This window comes from Mercenaria mercenaria, chromosome 1 (assembly GCF_021730395.1).
Source record: "Mercenaria mercenaria strain notata chromosome 1, MADL_Memer_1, whole genome shotgun sequence".
Lineage (NCBI taxonomy): Eukaryota > Metazoa > Mollusca > Bivalvia > Venerida > Veneridae > Mercenaria > Mercenaria mercenaria.
This window is the reverse complement of record NC_069361.1, coordinates 103,304,932-103,320,265: the sequence shown is the minus strand read 5'-3', so window position 1 is coordinate 103,320,265 and position 15,334 is coordinate 103,304,932. Positions and strand designations below refer to the sequence as shown.

Genomic DNA, 15,334 nt, shown 5'->3' with positions numbered 1-15,334 from the left:
AAAGTTACAACTTGGTACTTTCAATACTTTTTAGCTCGACTATTCGAAGAATAAGTAGAGCTATCCTACTCACCACGGCGTCGGCGTCGGCGTCGGCGTCGGTGTCGGCGTCGGCGTCGGCGTCACACCCTGGTTAAGTTTTTCGTACCAGTCCACATTTTGACAAAGTCTTTTGAGATAAAGCTTTGAAACTTTCAACACTTGTTTACCATCACCATGTCCAGTTATAGGCAAGAGTACATAACTTTGCCAAGCATTTTGACTGAATTATGGCCCCTTTTGACTTAGAAATCTTGGTTAAGTTTTTCGTACCAGTTCATATTTTGACAAAGTCTTTTGAGATAAAGCTTTGAAACTTTCAACACTTGTTTACCATCACCATGTCCAGTTATAGGCAAGAGTACATAACTCTGTCAAGCATTTTGACTGAATTATGGCCCCTTTTGACTTAGAAATCTTGGTTAAGTTTTTCGTACCAGTTCATATTTTGACAAAGTCTTTTGAGATAAAGCTTTGAAACTTTCAACACTTGTTTACCATCACCATGTCCAGTTGTTGGCAAGAGTACATAGCTCCATCAAGCATTTTGACTGAATTATGGCCCCTTATTGACTTAGAAATCTTGGTTAAGTTTTTCGTACCAGTCCACATTTTGACAAAGTCTTTTGAGATAAAGCTTTGAAACTTTCAACACTTGTTTGCCATCAAAATATTCAGTTGTAGGCAAGAGTACATAACTCCATCAAGCATTTTGACTGAATTATGGCCCCTTTTGACTTAGAAATCTTGGTTAAGTTTTTCGTACCAGTTTATATTTTGTGTAAAGTGTTTGACATATGGCTTTGAAACTTTTATATCTTGTTCAGTATAATAGTCTCTATCAGTAGGCAAGAGTACGTAACTCTCTCCTCTTTTTTGGCTGAATTATGGCCCTTTTTGAACTTGGAAACTGGTTCTGTTTTGTATATGTCCATGTTTTGTCAAGACTATTTGACATATGTCTTTTAAACTTTAAACACTTGTTTGTCATTATGATTTCCATCTCTAGGCAAGAGTACATAACTCTGACAACTATTTTGACTGAATTATGGCCCTTTTTGGTCTTTCAAATTTGTTCAGTTTTTCTTACAAGTCAGCGTTTTGTCAAAACTATTTGAACTGTGGCTTTGAAACTTTTAACACTAGTTTATCAACATGATTTCCATCTGTAGGCAAGAGTACATAACTCTGTCAACTATTTTGACTGAATTATGGCCCCTTTTGGACTTGGAGATAAGTTAAATTTTTCATATAAGTCCATGTTTTGCCTAACATATAACTTAACATATTTGCCATCATGGTCACACATTGCCATTTAGTGCAAGACTAATCGAAATCCACAAAAACAGGAACATTTTTTGTTTAATCCATTTTTTTGTTTAGTCTGAAAATCTATGGAAATATTTTGACCCCATTCTTCAATCAATTCTTCGAATAGTCGAGCGCGCTGTCATCCGACAGCTCTTGTTTAGTTATTCTCCGGACAAGAAGTAAATAAATAATGGAGATAATTCGAAAATGGGACCACCTAGAGTTATAATTTCTTGTCACTGTTCTCCCATTCACTGACCTCTATCAATATGTAAAGTATGAAGTCAATACCTTACATAGTATTCAAACTATGTTCCGGACAAGGTTTTCAAAAAAAAACGTTAATTCAGAAATGGGATTACCTAGAATTATGTCACTGCCTTCCCTCTCAATGACCTAAAGTATCAAGACATGCATAGTATTTGATATATATTTTTTGAGTTATCCTCCAGACAAGAAGTGTAACTGACGGACAGACAGACTGTCGGACGGAAAAGGCGGCGACTATATGCTCCACCCTTCGGGGAACAGGAAACAGCATGGAATCCAACAAAAAATAACATTTTGGTCATCTTAATTACCTTTTCTTTTTTCAGGTCGGCGTCTACAGAAGATGCGGAAGGCCGGGATTGCTATTATTGTCGGGTCTGTGATAGGGGGCGTAATTTTGATTATAATAATAGTGTGTTTGATCTACTGTTTATTCTGTTCTGATAGCACTACTCCAGAAGTTTCAACAACATCTACACTCTCGTGAATACTATGTATTAAACTGAAACAATGAAATTATTCTTAGTAGTTTTGTTTACTGTAAAGATATTTCGAGGGCCTAAGATAGATAATCTTTTACCTTAAAGTTTTACTTTTTTGTACTATATTTTTGTTTTATTGTTGACCTAAAGGTGTTTTGAATTAATAACTATATTTTAAAAACCATTTATTCTTTAAATATCCATTACATGCACCCGTTCAGAATAAATGGTAGAAAGTAATATTCTTCCTATTACTAGTAAGTTTAATAGACAGATACGATCAAGTCAACCATCACCGCAATAAACCAGACCGTAACGGTAAAGCGCTTTAACTTCAGAACAGCTGCCTTTCCAATACATGAGATCCACGAGAATGCAATTTTGCAATATGAATTACAAGTACGAAAGTGGCTGCAAGATGCAGCAAAAGGAAACTCCGCGCCAAACAAAGCAGTGTATGTTGTACTGATAGATTACTTGGTGGTATAAAGATGCTGGTGTCTTTGTTGTAGACCACAGGCAAACAGACAGTCTGGTGGGGTTTCATGAATGTTGAACTCACAGTTTAAAAAATAATGTGACTATTTAGATTACCAATTGGCATAATTTAACCTCGAACTATAATACCATTTACAAAAGTAAAATTAAAGGTCCATAATGCTTTAAATTTTTATCTTAAAAACAGATGAAACAGCTTTCCAAATAGATGTTATGCGTACTTATACATGGTTAGAAAAGCACTACTTTCAATATTGCACATGAACTGTTATAGTAACAGCCATTAAGGGAGGTATTAAAAAACAACAGATTCAATAAAACATTCTCAGTATATTCAGCAATATTCAAACCTTTGAAAATGTTGAAGAAAGTAATCATCAGAAATAGGGATTAACATGGAATTAATGTACTTTATGTTCATAACGGAAAATGTGGCAGCCACATTTTAAACAAAGGCGTTAGGCCTATGAGCCTTTAAGGACGTAAATAACGTCTACAAATTAACAAAAGTTTATGAAAAATGTCAGGATTTAATATTGTATTCGTGTTTGCGAAAGTTACAATTTCAGTTTTTAAATGCTGAACTATAATAGCATTAAAAAGTTAAGAATAGTAAGTATTTACAAATACACCTGGGATGGCGATAACTGACTCTAAAAAAGTCTTTTAAAGAAATAGTACGTAAATTAGCAAGGACGTTAATATCTTCTTGAAATTAAAGCGTAAGTATATGAGCCGCGCCATGAGAAAACCAACATAGTGGGTTTGCGACCAGCATGGATCCAGACCAGCCTGCGCAGCCGCGCAGTCTGGTCAGGTTCCATGCTGTTCGCTTTTATAGCCTATTGGAATTAGAGAAACTGTAAGCGAAAAGCATGGATCCTGACCAGACTGCGCGGATGCGCAGGCTGGTCTGGATCCATGCTGGTCGCAAACCCATTATGTTGATTTTCTCATGGCACGGCTCATATGGATCCCCTTTTTTCATTAATTAAAGAAATGTGCACTTAAAACAGAATGACTCGAACAATTCACACCTTCAAGCATGTCTGGTTTTTGTCAAAACAGAACAGAACAATTTTATATGAAAGGCCCTCTTATGAAATTTTGGAAGATAAAGAAGAAGATAAAATCAGTGTCTCAAAGGTTAGAGGGTATTAAGTGCTATTTTCTATGTAAAAATAACAATATATAACGTGTTTTTATCAGCAATACTGGTCTTTCGTTTCTTGCAAGACTACCCTTGTTTCGAAGGTCTGTCAGGCAATCAGAAGATACCAAAAATATGGGGTTGTCCATAATGCAATGAAACCATGGTCACGTGACTAAGACATGTAAAGAAAACGCTAACATTACATGTTTTTATCAGCAATACTGGTCTTTCACTTCTTGCAAGACTACCCTTGTTTCGAAGGTCTGTCAGGCAATCAGAAGATATCAAAAATATGGGGTTGACCATAATGCAATGAAACCATGGTCACGTGACTAAGACATGTAAAGAAAACGCTAACATTACGTAGGTAGACATCGGGAAATATTAATAAACTTTGATAATGTGGCAGTTGACAAACCTCAATACAATCGGCACAGTTTATTTTCCGATACAGGTAAATCAACAAGGAGGTATAGACTTATTAATCTAACATTTGCTATAATGAAGGAAAAGACTCGTTAGCACAGATGGCTAGCATGTTGTCTTCCAGTATTTTAGTATAGAGTCCATAGATTCGAGACTCTGTAAAACATTTTTATAAATAATTTTCATGAATATTTTTAATTGCATCTTTTTTTTTCAGCAATAATGCCGTGCAATTATTTGGTGACCTTTCATTACGTTTTTTATGTGCACTACAGATTGTTATATTCAATAACCGGTGTCTGTATTGGTATGTATCTTGGTGTATCTTGCGAAAACAAAACGTGCACTTACTGCGAGTAAATGTATGAGAATCGATTGCGAACATTAGAGTTGTGTCAGTTGACAGTCGTTGCTTTGACTAAAATATGGCATCAGAAAATAATGCTAAACTATTTTCGTTTGTGTTTTTAAAGTTGATGCCATTATTATTGGCCAGGCCAGACATTAAAAAAGAAAATCTGAAATTTTGCAAATCGAAGGGACAAACTCGTTATTACGGCATACATTGCACTGACAAAAAGCCATCACAGGCGCGGAGAATTATGGGTAAAGAGATTTTATATGAACCAATCACCACCACAATATGCCAGACGAATTACGGTAAAAATAAAAAAGTGGAAAACCACATGTCGTCCAACACGACATAAACGAAAATGTGTGCAGGCTCGGTTTGATTGAGCCTGTTCATGGACGGTAGTGGAAGTGCAAGCTACCGTCCACGCCCTCTAGTCCCGGGTTGAGCAAAACTCAACATTTACACATATTATAAGTACCAGACATCAGATGTATTCATACGGCGGTGCACGTCGAACCTTCACTGATGCACAGAGTGCAATTCCATGAAAAGTGGCGTTTGGTCCCCAGATAAAATAATGGATGTGCCCATCCATATTCAAGGGGTGATTAAACAATACTCAAAGCTTTTAAAGCGGGAGTATTGGAACCACCTAGGCCAAAATATTCGAGCTGAAAAATTAAACAGTACACTAACACAACATAAATGTCGTGCTGAACGACCTGAAAGGACCGAAGTATAACAGCTCTGACTGAAGGTGCGAGGCTTTTTACGGCCACCACACGGCACAAACAACGCTGCTGTGATAATAAAATATATAAAAGAACAGATGTTAAAAAAACAACAAAAAGAACTTTATTCATTATTTGATGGAACGTTTTATTTACTTTGTTTTATATTCTTTTCAGGAATAATAAAAAGTATAAAGCAAATATGTTCAAATAAAATGTTACAATAAGCCGAGTCCACTTTGATTTTGCTTCGCTGCGTTTTCTTTGTATGCTTGCAAAACGTATTTTTTAAAGATTTGATAGTGAAACTCAAGTCAAAAAGTTTATTGTCTTAAACATATACATGCACATCGCCAAGTCACATATTTGGCGATTTAAAACTAACATAAATACAAACACACATACAGAAAAGTACAAATATATGGTATGAAACAAACATACAATGATAAAACAAGAATTACAAGTTAACACAATATAACAATCAAAGATCTCAATTTGCGGAATCTCTCTTAACTGTTGCAAGATAAATAAGTCTGGCTAATTTAACCAGAAAACTTTTCTTGGAAGATTTCTTTATATTCCTAAACTTATTCAAATTTGGCCATGTATAGGTAAGTAGAAAGTTCTCAGTTCAGAGTAAATCGACCTTCTTCAATAGCTAATCTATGAGCATTCTCGCATACCAGAGGTCTACCGTGGTTCCCCGGATGAACCTCTGGCACATTTCGCCGATATTTATGGTTTGGTTACATTACAGGTAAAACGTTTCAGCCAATCAGCGTCGTTTCGCGACAAATCGTAGCGAACCAATCAAAATCGTCCGTGAAAAGCGTGACCGCGTCCTTACCATATTATCGAGGGAATACGATGTCCATTTACGGCGAATATTATTATTTCTTGATGTAAATCTCTTAACGTCGAATTACAGGAATAAATCTTTATTTATCGCAATCATGGAATACAGCCTTTATCCATCGTAAGCAAGTATCTTAATTATAGTTGTTTACATATTTTTTGAAGTTTCAATTCGGAGTTCCAAATAATGGCGAACAATGATTGGCTGAAACCACTCCCGATAGTAATTACGAGTGCGCATGCTCACCAAGTAAACGATGGAAATAAATCAGAGGTTCGTCTCGGGATTTTGACGAACCTCTGATGGATGAGAATGATCTATGAGCAAAACATCTAGATATTGACAATGCAATTCTTTGTTTAATACGTGTAACGTAGTTCAAATATTTTTCAGTGTTAAACTCTGTTTTAAATTCTCTATAAGGTTCAAGTTTTCTAGAAATTCTTAAGTCAGCAAACCATTGTTGCACATACTGATCTTTAATTCGTTGTATAACGTTATCTATTTGTGAATTGCTTACTGAATTACTATCCCATAGATACTGAAATCAAAGTTTACATAGTAATCTCTTAACATTTAATGACTAAGAATCAACAATGTTTCCACGATCATCTGTTAAGTACAACAGTTTATACAAAAGAGTACCAGGAGTTTCCATGATTCTAGCCCAAACTTTTAAAATTCTTATCATACGAATGATAGATAAAGGCATTTTTCCAATTTTCCTATAAACAGCAATATTTGTTGTCTGTTGTCGTACACCCAAAATTTGCTTTGAAAATATTAGATAGACACGCTCTATATCTGGACCACTATGGAAACCCCAGATTTCACATCCATATGTTAATATTGGCAACATTGCATCAAATAGCTTTTTCTTTTCTGTAGCACCAAGACTAACAATATCAAATAGTGAATTAAGTGAATATAATGCTTTAATTGCTTGGTGAGCTTATGCCTTCAGATCTTGATAAAACTTCCGTTTGATGACAACGTAACACCTAGATAAGTAAACTTTTGTACTACCTTCAACACTTGGTTGTTGTAATATTGCTCAGCATTCTCATGTCTATCACCATGCTTGAAAACCATTACAACAGTTTTGTCAACATTTACTGTTAAACCCCACTCTCTGGATATAATTTGTTTATGAGTATTTGTAACCCTTCTTTAGAATATGAAAAAGATCAGTATCATCAGCAAACAATAACAGAATTATCTGCAATTCATCAAGTGTGAAAACATAAAATGTATCATTGTACAATTGTGCATTCACATACTTATTTTCATTTCTTAAGATGAACCTCGAGAGAAAATGGGTTTTCTAACAAAAATTCGGTGTCAGTATAAGGAAAGAAAAGCCTTCTCTAACGTACTTGTTCCCTAAAGTTCAACATAACTATGCCTGTATCATCTGAAGGTACACGACTCCTATGATATGTAACATGTTCCTATGATTTATAGAGAAATGTATGAAGGTACTCATAGTCTTTTCAATACCACATGGGTTAATACATAGTGTCAGGACCCTATCAATTTCATACAAAATGTCTGGGAGTTTCTCAGCCTTTCAAAAGTAAAAATCCTATCATGAATTATTTGAACTCTGAATGTAATATTAACATTCTATCATTTAGACTTTCAAAGTGAATTGCGATCAGGATATCTTTAATAAAATGTTTTTCTTTCTGCATTCTGAGACTGAATTTTTTGTGACAGCCCCATTTTTACTCTTTAAGCGATAGCTGAAAATGTAAAATCTCTAGCGACTGATATATAGGGAAATGAATTACATGAATATTAAAACAGTGTCACAAAGTAGAACTGAAATGTATAAAATATATGAAAACATACCATCTAAACATTCTATAAAATGCTGCGATCACATGAACACGAAATTCTAAACTAAGATTTCAAACCAGTTTCGTGTTAGAATGCAACTTTGCAACTGGCTTAAATATTCGTAAGAATATTCAGTTTCACAAGATCACAATATTATAACTTCACCAATGTCTTTTGTTTACTCCGTTGTAAAAATAATACTTTTGCCAACAAGTGTCAGTCTTCTAAGGACGCCTGAAAAGTTTGCTGCGCACTGATATATCAGTCAGCATTTTGTTAGTATGCGTCCCTTCAAATTTTCTCTATAGCCCTTTGAATCGTTATATGATATAATATGAACCATCTGGCAAAACTACATAACGTTATTTAAAACCAATTTTTCAAAGATTAAACTTACTTGAAATAGTCTAATGACTGTTTTTTTTTCTTTCTTTTAAGTTATTTGTGAATAATTCAATTTGCAATACGTTCAAAAACGTATGTTTTAGTTCGATTTTGATGAAAGCTGTTGTTATAGCAGATGGTGCGGTCATGACCCCAGTTGGTCTCGATCCACAGCCTCCGGGTATAAAAATTAACTGCTAGACCGATATTCCTTAACTAATTTTGTAGCTTCCTGTCCAATCTTGATTTATATCTTTTCATGCTATGAAAAGAATATCAATAAAATATTTTTCAATCACATTTTTTTAACGGTGCTTTCAGTATTTCATTTGAAGTACTTATAATTTCGTTCTATCAAACCAAAAGTATCTCTACTTAAGATACTTTTAATAACTAGGTATTGAATTTCTTATATCCTTTAAATTTCAACGGTTTTAAATTCAAATTCTAAAATGATTATAAATACGATTTGCACAATTGTTAAAACCCAAAGCATTGAACATTAAAAAAGAGAGAAAGATAATTGATATTTGAATACTTAGTAGTTTCATATCGTGAATAGATACTTCCTAGTACATTTTTAGTAGGATCTCGATCAATATTTCATGTTTTAAGTTCAAAATATTTAGCGCTTTATGATTTTTCAAGTAAGGATATTATTCAGATCGAATTGTTTTGTTAAATTTATTGGGAGAAACTAAACCTTACTTGATATGTATATTGTCATGATACGCTTGTAATGAAATAACAATATAACAAAACACAATTTGTATCGTTGTTTAAATTGTGATTTTCAATATGGCGACTGGAGGTAGCTTTTCTAGAACATTACAGCGCGGACATGAATCATTTTATGACTTTCCATGTTCGTTATGTGAGGAAGAAGGAAAGCACGTGGAAGCTGCCAGATATTGTGAAGAATGTTTTGTTTACATGTGTGACCCTTGTGTTAGGAATCACAACAGATTTCCGCTGCATACGAGACATCAGTTGTTGGATCAAAGTCAATTCCTGACAATGACCCGGTCTAAACTTGTTTCTTTTCCGACGAAGCGATGTTTGAAACATCCTGGTGAACTCATCAATATTTATTGTGGAGACCATGATGTCGTCTGCTGTAGCTCGTGCAAGGTTCTCGAGCACATGTAAGTTAGATATCGTTTACTTATTCAATCATTTATATTTATGCATGGCCGTTACACCATGCTAGTAGCAAAACGATAACGACAAAATTGTAATGCTAAACGCTGATTTTCAAATACTAAATTTAAAATTTAGCGGCACTGTATATTCCAATTTTTGTAAATTACACACTATGTAACTAATAATTGATATATTCTCAATATTTAATTTATCTAATCTATTTTGGTTATGGTAAATAAAGGTGAATAATTACCTAATTCAAGCACTATTTAACTTGCAAGCTGATAGTCTTGATTTTACATATTTCATTTTAACAACATCAATTATCACATTTTAAATCAGCCTTTAATACTTTCTACTTTAACTTCAAACGTCGCAATTTTTTACTTGCAGCAACTGTGCTAAAACCAAGTATTTGATAGACGCGGCTATGGGTATACAGAAAAGCAAAGAGTACCAAACTATCAAACAAGAAACACGTACCCTCATGAACGACGCCGCTAGAGTTCTTGCAGTCCGAAAAGCTGATATTTCTCGTATCGAGAACGAAAAACAAAATGTCAAGCACATTATTGCTGATTTTAGGAAAAAAGTCAATAGATACTTTGATGACCTGGAGCAAAAAAGTATCGATGCTTTAAATGATAAAGCGGAAATTATTGTAAGCCGTTATGAAAAAGACAAAAAAGATCTTTCTGTTATGAAATTAAAAGTCGAGGACATTTTGAGGCAGCTGGAATCATTCAAGGGAGATAATGAGTGCGATCTCTTTGTACAAGTCAAAACGGGCAAGAAGTTCTTAAGTAATGCTATGCAGGAAGTCCTTAGTATCTCGAAGACGGTACAGAAAGAAGATACTATTAACTTTAGAATAGACCCAAAAATCGAGCGATACCTTAGTTCAGTTGAAGTGTTGGGCACCTTTATAGATTTCCATATGAACGCAAGTCAACTTTCAATAGTAGCTATAGACACGCATGATCGCCAGCCACGTTCATCTATGTCATCCTCACAAACGTATCTGGATAATCGTGATCCGCTCCCTAAGGAAAAAACACAGCTATATGGTGACTTTAATGTAAAGGAGAAATCTGATTCTGAAGTGTGTTATATATCAGACATCTGTCAATTACTGGACGGAACTATCCTTATCATTGATAATAACAACGAAAAGCTGAAGAGACTAGATCAGTCATATAAACTTCTTGATTCACTTCGACTGACCAATGGCCCAGAAAACATCTGTTATGTTTGTTCTGATGAGGTTTCTGTGTCTCTGTGTAATGCTAAGAAAGTTCAGTACATCTCTGTTAAACAAGAACTGACATTGACGAGGTCATTTAGTACAGGTAACTACTGTAGAGGAATGGTTTATGTTGATAGTAAACTGTATGTATGTTGTGGTAATAGATGTGATTTATCGTCCGGTTGTATAGAAGTGTATAACAACGATGGTCAGCTACAATATTCTATAAGCGGATCACCTTATGTTCCATTATACATCACAGTCATAGACTCTGGTCAACATCTACTTGTTACCAGCTATCGCAGTGATAACGTTACTATGATGAATCTGATTGGTAATGTAGTCAACACGTTCAACAACAGGGACTTGATACTACCTAGAGGCATATGCACTGATGGTAAAGGTCAGGTCTTTATCTGTGGTTGGGACAGTAACGCAGTTGTTCAGCTGGAACGGAAGCAGGAGAAGATAGACGTGATCCTTGGAAAAGAAGATAGTGTCAGCCGTCCTTCTGCTATTTGTTATGACAGGAAGTTCTCGAGACTTCTTGTCGGATGTGATTACTCTAATTATCTGCTCGTATTTAATTTGAAATAGTACAAGAAAACGTGAAAACAAAAAACAAAATCTTTCTTGTAGCATTTTTACAACCTTAGATGAAACTCCATATTCTATTATTTTAAACCATATACCATTTCTATTGACTAAGTCGAACGCATTTTTTAAGTCAACAAATGCTGAGTACACTTTTCTTTTGTCATGTTTATTATGTTATTGATAATAGAATTTTATAAACATTCACAACAGGAGTCTGTAAGTGCCGTGTGGCGGGCGTAAAACGCCTCTCCATACCTCGATTCAGTGTCGTTATTTTTTCTGGTTCTTTGGAATCATGAAGTTCAGTTAATGATTCTCTATAATATCATTCCTCTTGAAATAGAAAACTACGAATCGTCCATTTTTCGGCGACGCCGTCTAAATTCGTTTTCGTTACCTATGCCACGTGACCTCAGTTAGCAAATCAAACTACTTGATAACGCATTATAGATAATTTATCAAAATGGAAGATTTATGCAACACTCTGCCTGATTGGACGAGAGTGTCAATTTCTTTCACTCTGTTGATTGTGCTACACTGAGTGAAATGTAGACAAAGTGTTTATCCTAAACGACGCTGTTCACAGTTTTAAAGCTAACTTTGGCTGAGTATATTTGGCAAGAATATTGATATATCTCAAAATGATAAGTAAGTTTGATAAATATGATAACAACCTGTTCAAATACCAACATATATCAAATTAAAGAAAGAGCTGAATACTGTCTGCGTATCACAAAATAAGGGTGTGATAAGAGTATTTTATGTAGAGAAGTGCTTTTTAAAAGATTTTCCTTGTTACAATTGTCGTCTGTATATGAAAAGGTTTCTTGCTTTTGTGACTTATTCAGATTGCATATTAAAATGGGTACTTGTTTGCTTTGATATATTTGTTATAAATTATTTAACTGATTTATTATATATGAGTATCTTTCTTTAGTATGGTATGCAAATATTGAACTCAGTGGAAATCTGTTTATTATATATATGTTATATAATGACTGAATCTCATTTCACTGAAATGAAGGTATGCTGCATACAGTTTATCTATGTGATATGAGTACGGTCAACTTTACTTATGAAACAGAAATATTGAAATAATTACAATTGTATGTTTTGCTTGACCTTCACTTTTTTATAGGTGTGACGTCATTGTCCAAAGATTCATGAATAACGAATATGCATTTGTTAAAGCGGGATCAGTTGGCCTATTTTAGAAATAAATAAAAATAATAAATAAAAAAATCCTTTAATTGATTTTTTCTCATGTATTCTAATCAAACTTGATTTGTAGCATCTTTATTAGGCCCGCAGCCAACTTTGTTCAGCTGGAACATTTAACCCCTTTTAGGAGCTGCTAGAACTAAAACTAGAAATGTCTTTATACAGCGTCTAATGAACAGCTTGGTGGATCTTTGTCATACTTGGTCTGGCGCAGCATTATAAGGTCCTCTTCCAAATTTATTTTGCCCCTTGCCGGCGGGGGGATAGAAAATGCTAGCTGTATCTCCATGCAGAGGGGTACGACTCCCCCGAAAATGGAGCCACCTGTTTGCCGTGGGTGGCGGCCCGTAAGCCGGAGAGGAGGGTCCTGGGTGTTGAGGTGCCCCATGGCATCCCGGGGAGATGATGCGTACTTGTTTGCATGTGCGCATCTTCTTCCCGGGATGTGGGTGCCAATACACATCTTTGGCCTCTAATTCGGTGTAGACGTTCTGGCGGTCGTATTGGCCAGATACGATCAATCGGCTAGTCATGCCAAGCCCTAGGAAATCTCACCTTTACGTTTACATTTTCTTTTGCTTATTTCAAACTGCATCTTTATGTGATAATTTTTATATTTTCACAAACACAACTTTGGAATAAAATACGTTACACAAAACCTGTCTTTACTCTGCTGTATTGTGACATTTTACTGCGCTCAATAAACTTCATATTACGTTCACACAAATGTATTTAACAATATATTTTCATATGTACTTCAATCTATGTTTCCTAGAAGGCGGTGGCTTAGGGCCAATCGGTTGGGTTGAGTAACAATCCCTTGAATCCCATGTTTGCTTTTTTGCATTACAACTGGTGATATGAACAAGATTGAAAAATACCTGGCCGAGTATATCACTACAGTATCCCTAACATGTATATTTATACAGATGGTTCAAAAGATGATTCAAAGGTTGGATGTGCCGCCGTTAGCCATTTGCATCAATCAAAATTACGTTTTCCAAATAACGCTACAATTTTTTCAGCCGAGGCAAAAGCTATTGATTTGGCCCTTAATTTTATTTCAGAATATAATGAAGAAAAGTTTATCATCTTTTCCGACTCACTTTCTGAATTACAATCAATACACAACCATAATACAGAAAATCCTCTCATTCAAAACATACTTCTCAGGGTTCATGAACTATCTTTTAAAAAGTCCATCATATTCTGTTGGATTCCTAGTCATGTTGGTATTTATGAAAATGAAGATGCTGATACTGCAGCAAAGAAATCACTTTCATTAAATCAATCTAAATTGAAATTACCATATACTGATTTTAGGTCAAATATCAACAAATACATTTTAACTAAATGGCAGTCCTCATGGAACAATGCTTCGTTCAATAAACTTCGTGAAATTTAACCTACTTTAGGTGAATGGCACCAAGGAAATAGATCTGTTCGCAGGGAGGAAGTTGTTCTTTCTCGTTGTCGAATAGGTCATACTCGGTTGACTTATTCGTATCTGCTGAACAATGAAGATCAACCTGAATGTATACCATGTCAAACACCACTTACTATTAAACATATTTTAATCAACTGTATAGACTTCGATCCACAGCGCAACTCATACTATAATGTTGAATCGTTAAAAGACATGTTCGAGCAAATTTCAGCCGACAAAATTTTACAATTTTTGAAACAAATAGGTATATATCATAAAATCTAAACCTTATTTGATTTTTATTCACCACTTTTTTAATGTTTGCATTTGAATTTTTACACTATATATGTATATACGCTTTTACTTTAATAGTTTTATATATGCTTTGCAATTAACGTAATCCATTTAACTTTTTCTCGGCGATATATGACCTTTTTGTGTCGATTCGCCATAAAACCCAACTCATTCATTCATTATATTCCAAATTTATTTATATAGGAACTTGGGCGCTATTAGGGACCACTATAGCTAAAAGTAGATATGCTTTCTTCGCATTAACCATTAAAATGTAATGGATTTTTATCAAACTCGATGTGTAACAATATCGTAAGGTCTCTTGCTATTTTGTTACAAATGGGGATAGGGACCAATTTAGTTAAAAATATAAACACGTTTAATGACCTCTTCTCATGAACCGCTTCATGAATCTTCATCAAACTACTGCTGTAATTATTCGTCTAAGGATAAACGAAACAAAATTGCAACCCTACGAAACCTTTGCGAAAAATTAAAAGAGAACCATTTAAATGGTTTAAGTGCGGTGTTTAGTTTTGCAAAATGTTAGATGAAAGATGAATGTTAGATGAAAAATTCATAAACTTCTTTCTTTATTACAATTCGCCGACCATCATTTTTAAAGATATTTCTTGTTAAGTTTGTGCTTAGTGGGTTGACGGAATTTGCACATTTCACTACTACTCACAAACTTAATCGATTAAATCCAGTCTGCCAATAGTTTGGCTGGTTTTGATCTTTTTGTAGATTTAACTTTATCATACCAAGGAAAAATGGAATGAGTGGCTTTAAAAGAATATGCTGTTATCTTAGGATGTTTGAGAGGTCAACAGGTTAGGAGGCTATTAATGGTGTTTCGTTTGTTTCTTTGTCTTCTGTAAAGTACCTAAATACATGCGTGTATGGTTCTTAATATAATCATTTACCCGTGCATTTTGTTGTTTTACATATTGTGCCTTTTGTTGCCATTTTTTTCACCTATCAATGTTTTGCCCCAGGGAGGCCATTGGCAGTCACCCTAGAGGTTTAGACAATTACGTAAAAGTCGTAGTCTAATTCC

General features: G+C 34.7%; 1 protein-coding gene across 1 annotated transcript; it reads left to right on the top strand.

The window, feature by feature from the left end:
* The first annotated feature begins 8,990 nt into the window (after positions 1-8,990).
* On the top strand, positions 8,991-12,583 carry LOC123545343 (uncharacterized). The gene is made up of 2 exons (XM_045331670.2): positions 8,991-9,492; positions 9,884-12,583. Exons 1-2 carry the CDS (start codon positions 9,146-9,148, stop codon positions 11,331-11,333), a joined length of 1,797 nt encoding a protein of 598 aa, XP_045187605.2. The 5' UTR covers positions 8,991-9,145; the 3' UTR covers positions 11,334-12,583.
* The last annotated feature ends 2,751 nt before the right edge of the window (positions 12,584-15,334 follow it).

Excerpts from the sequence above, each read along its gene's own strand:
- LOC123545343 (XM_045331670.2), top strand. The coding sequence starts at position 9,146 with ATGGCGACTGGAGGTAGCTTTTCTAGAACATTACAGCGCGGACATGAA. Across the intron at positions 9,493-9,883 it reads TGCAAGGTTCTCGAGCACAT|CAACTGTGCTAAAACCAAGT; the intron begins GTAAGTTAGATA and ends TTTTACTTGCAG.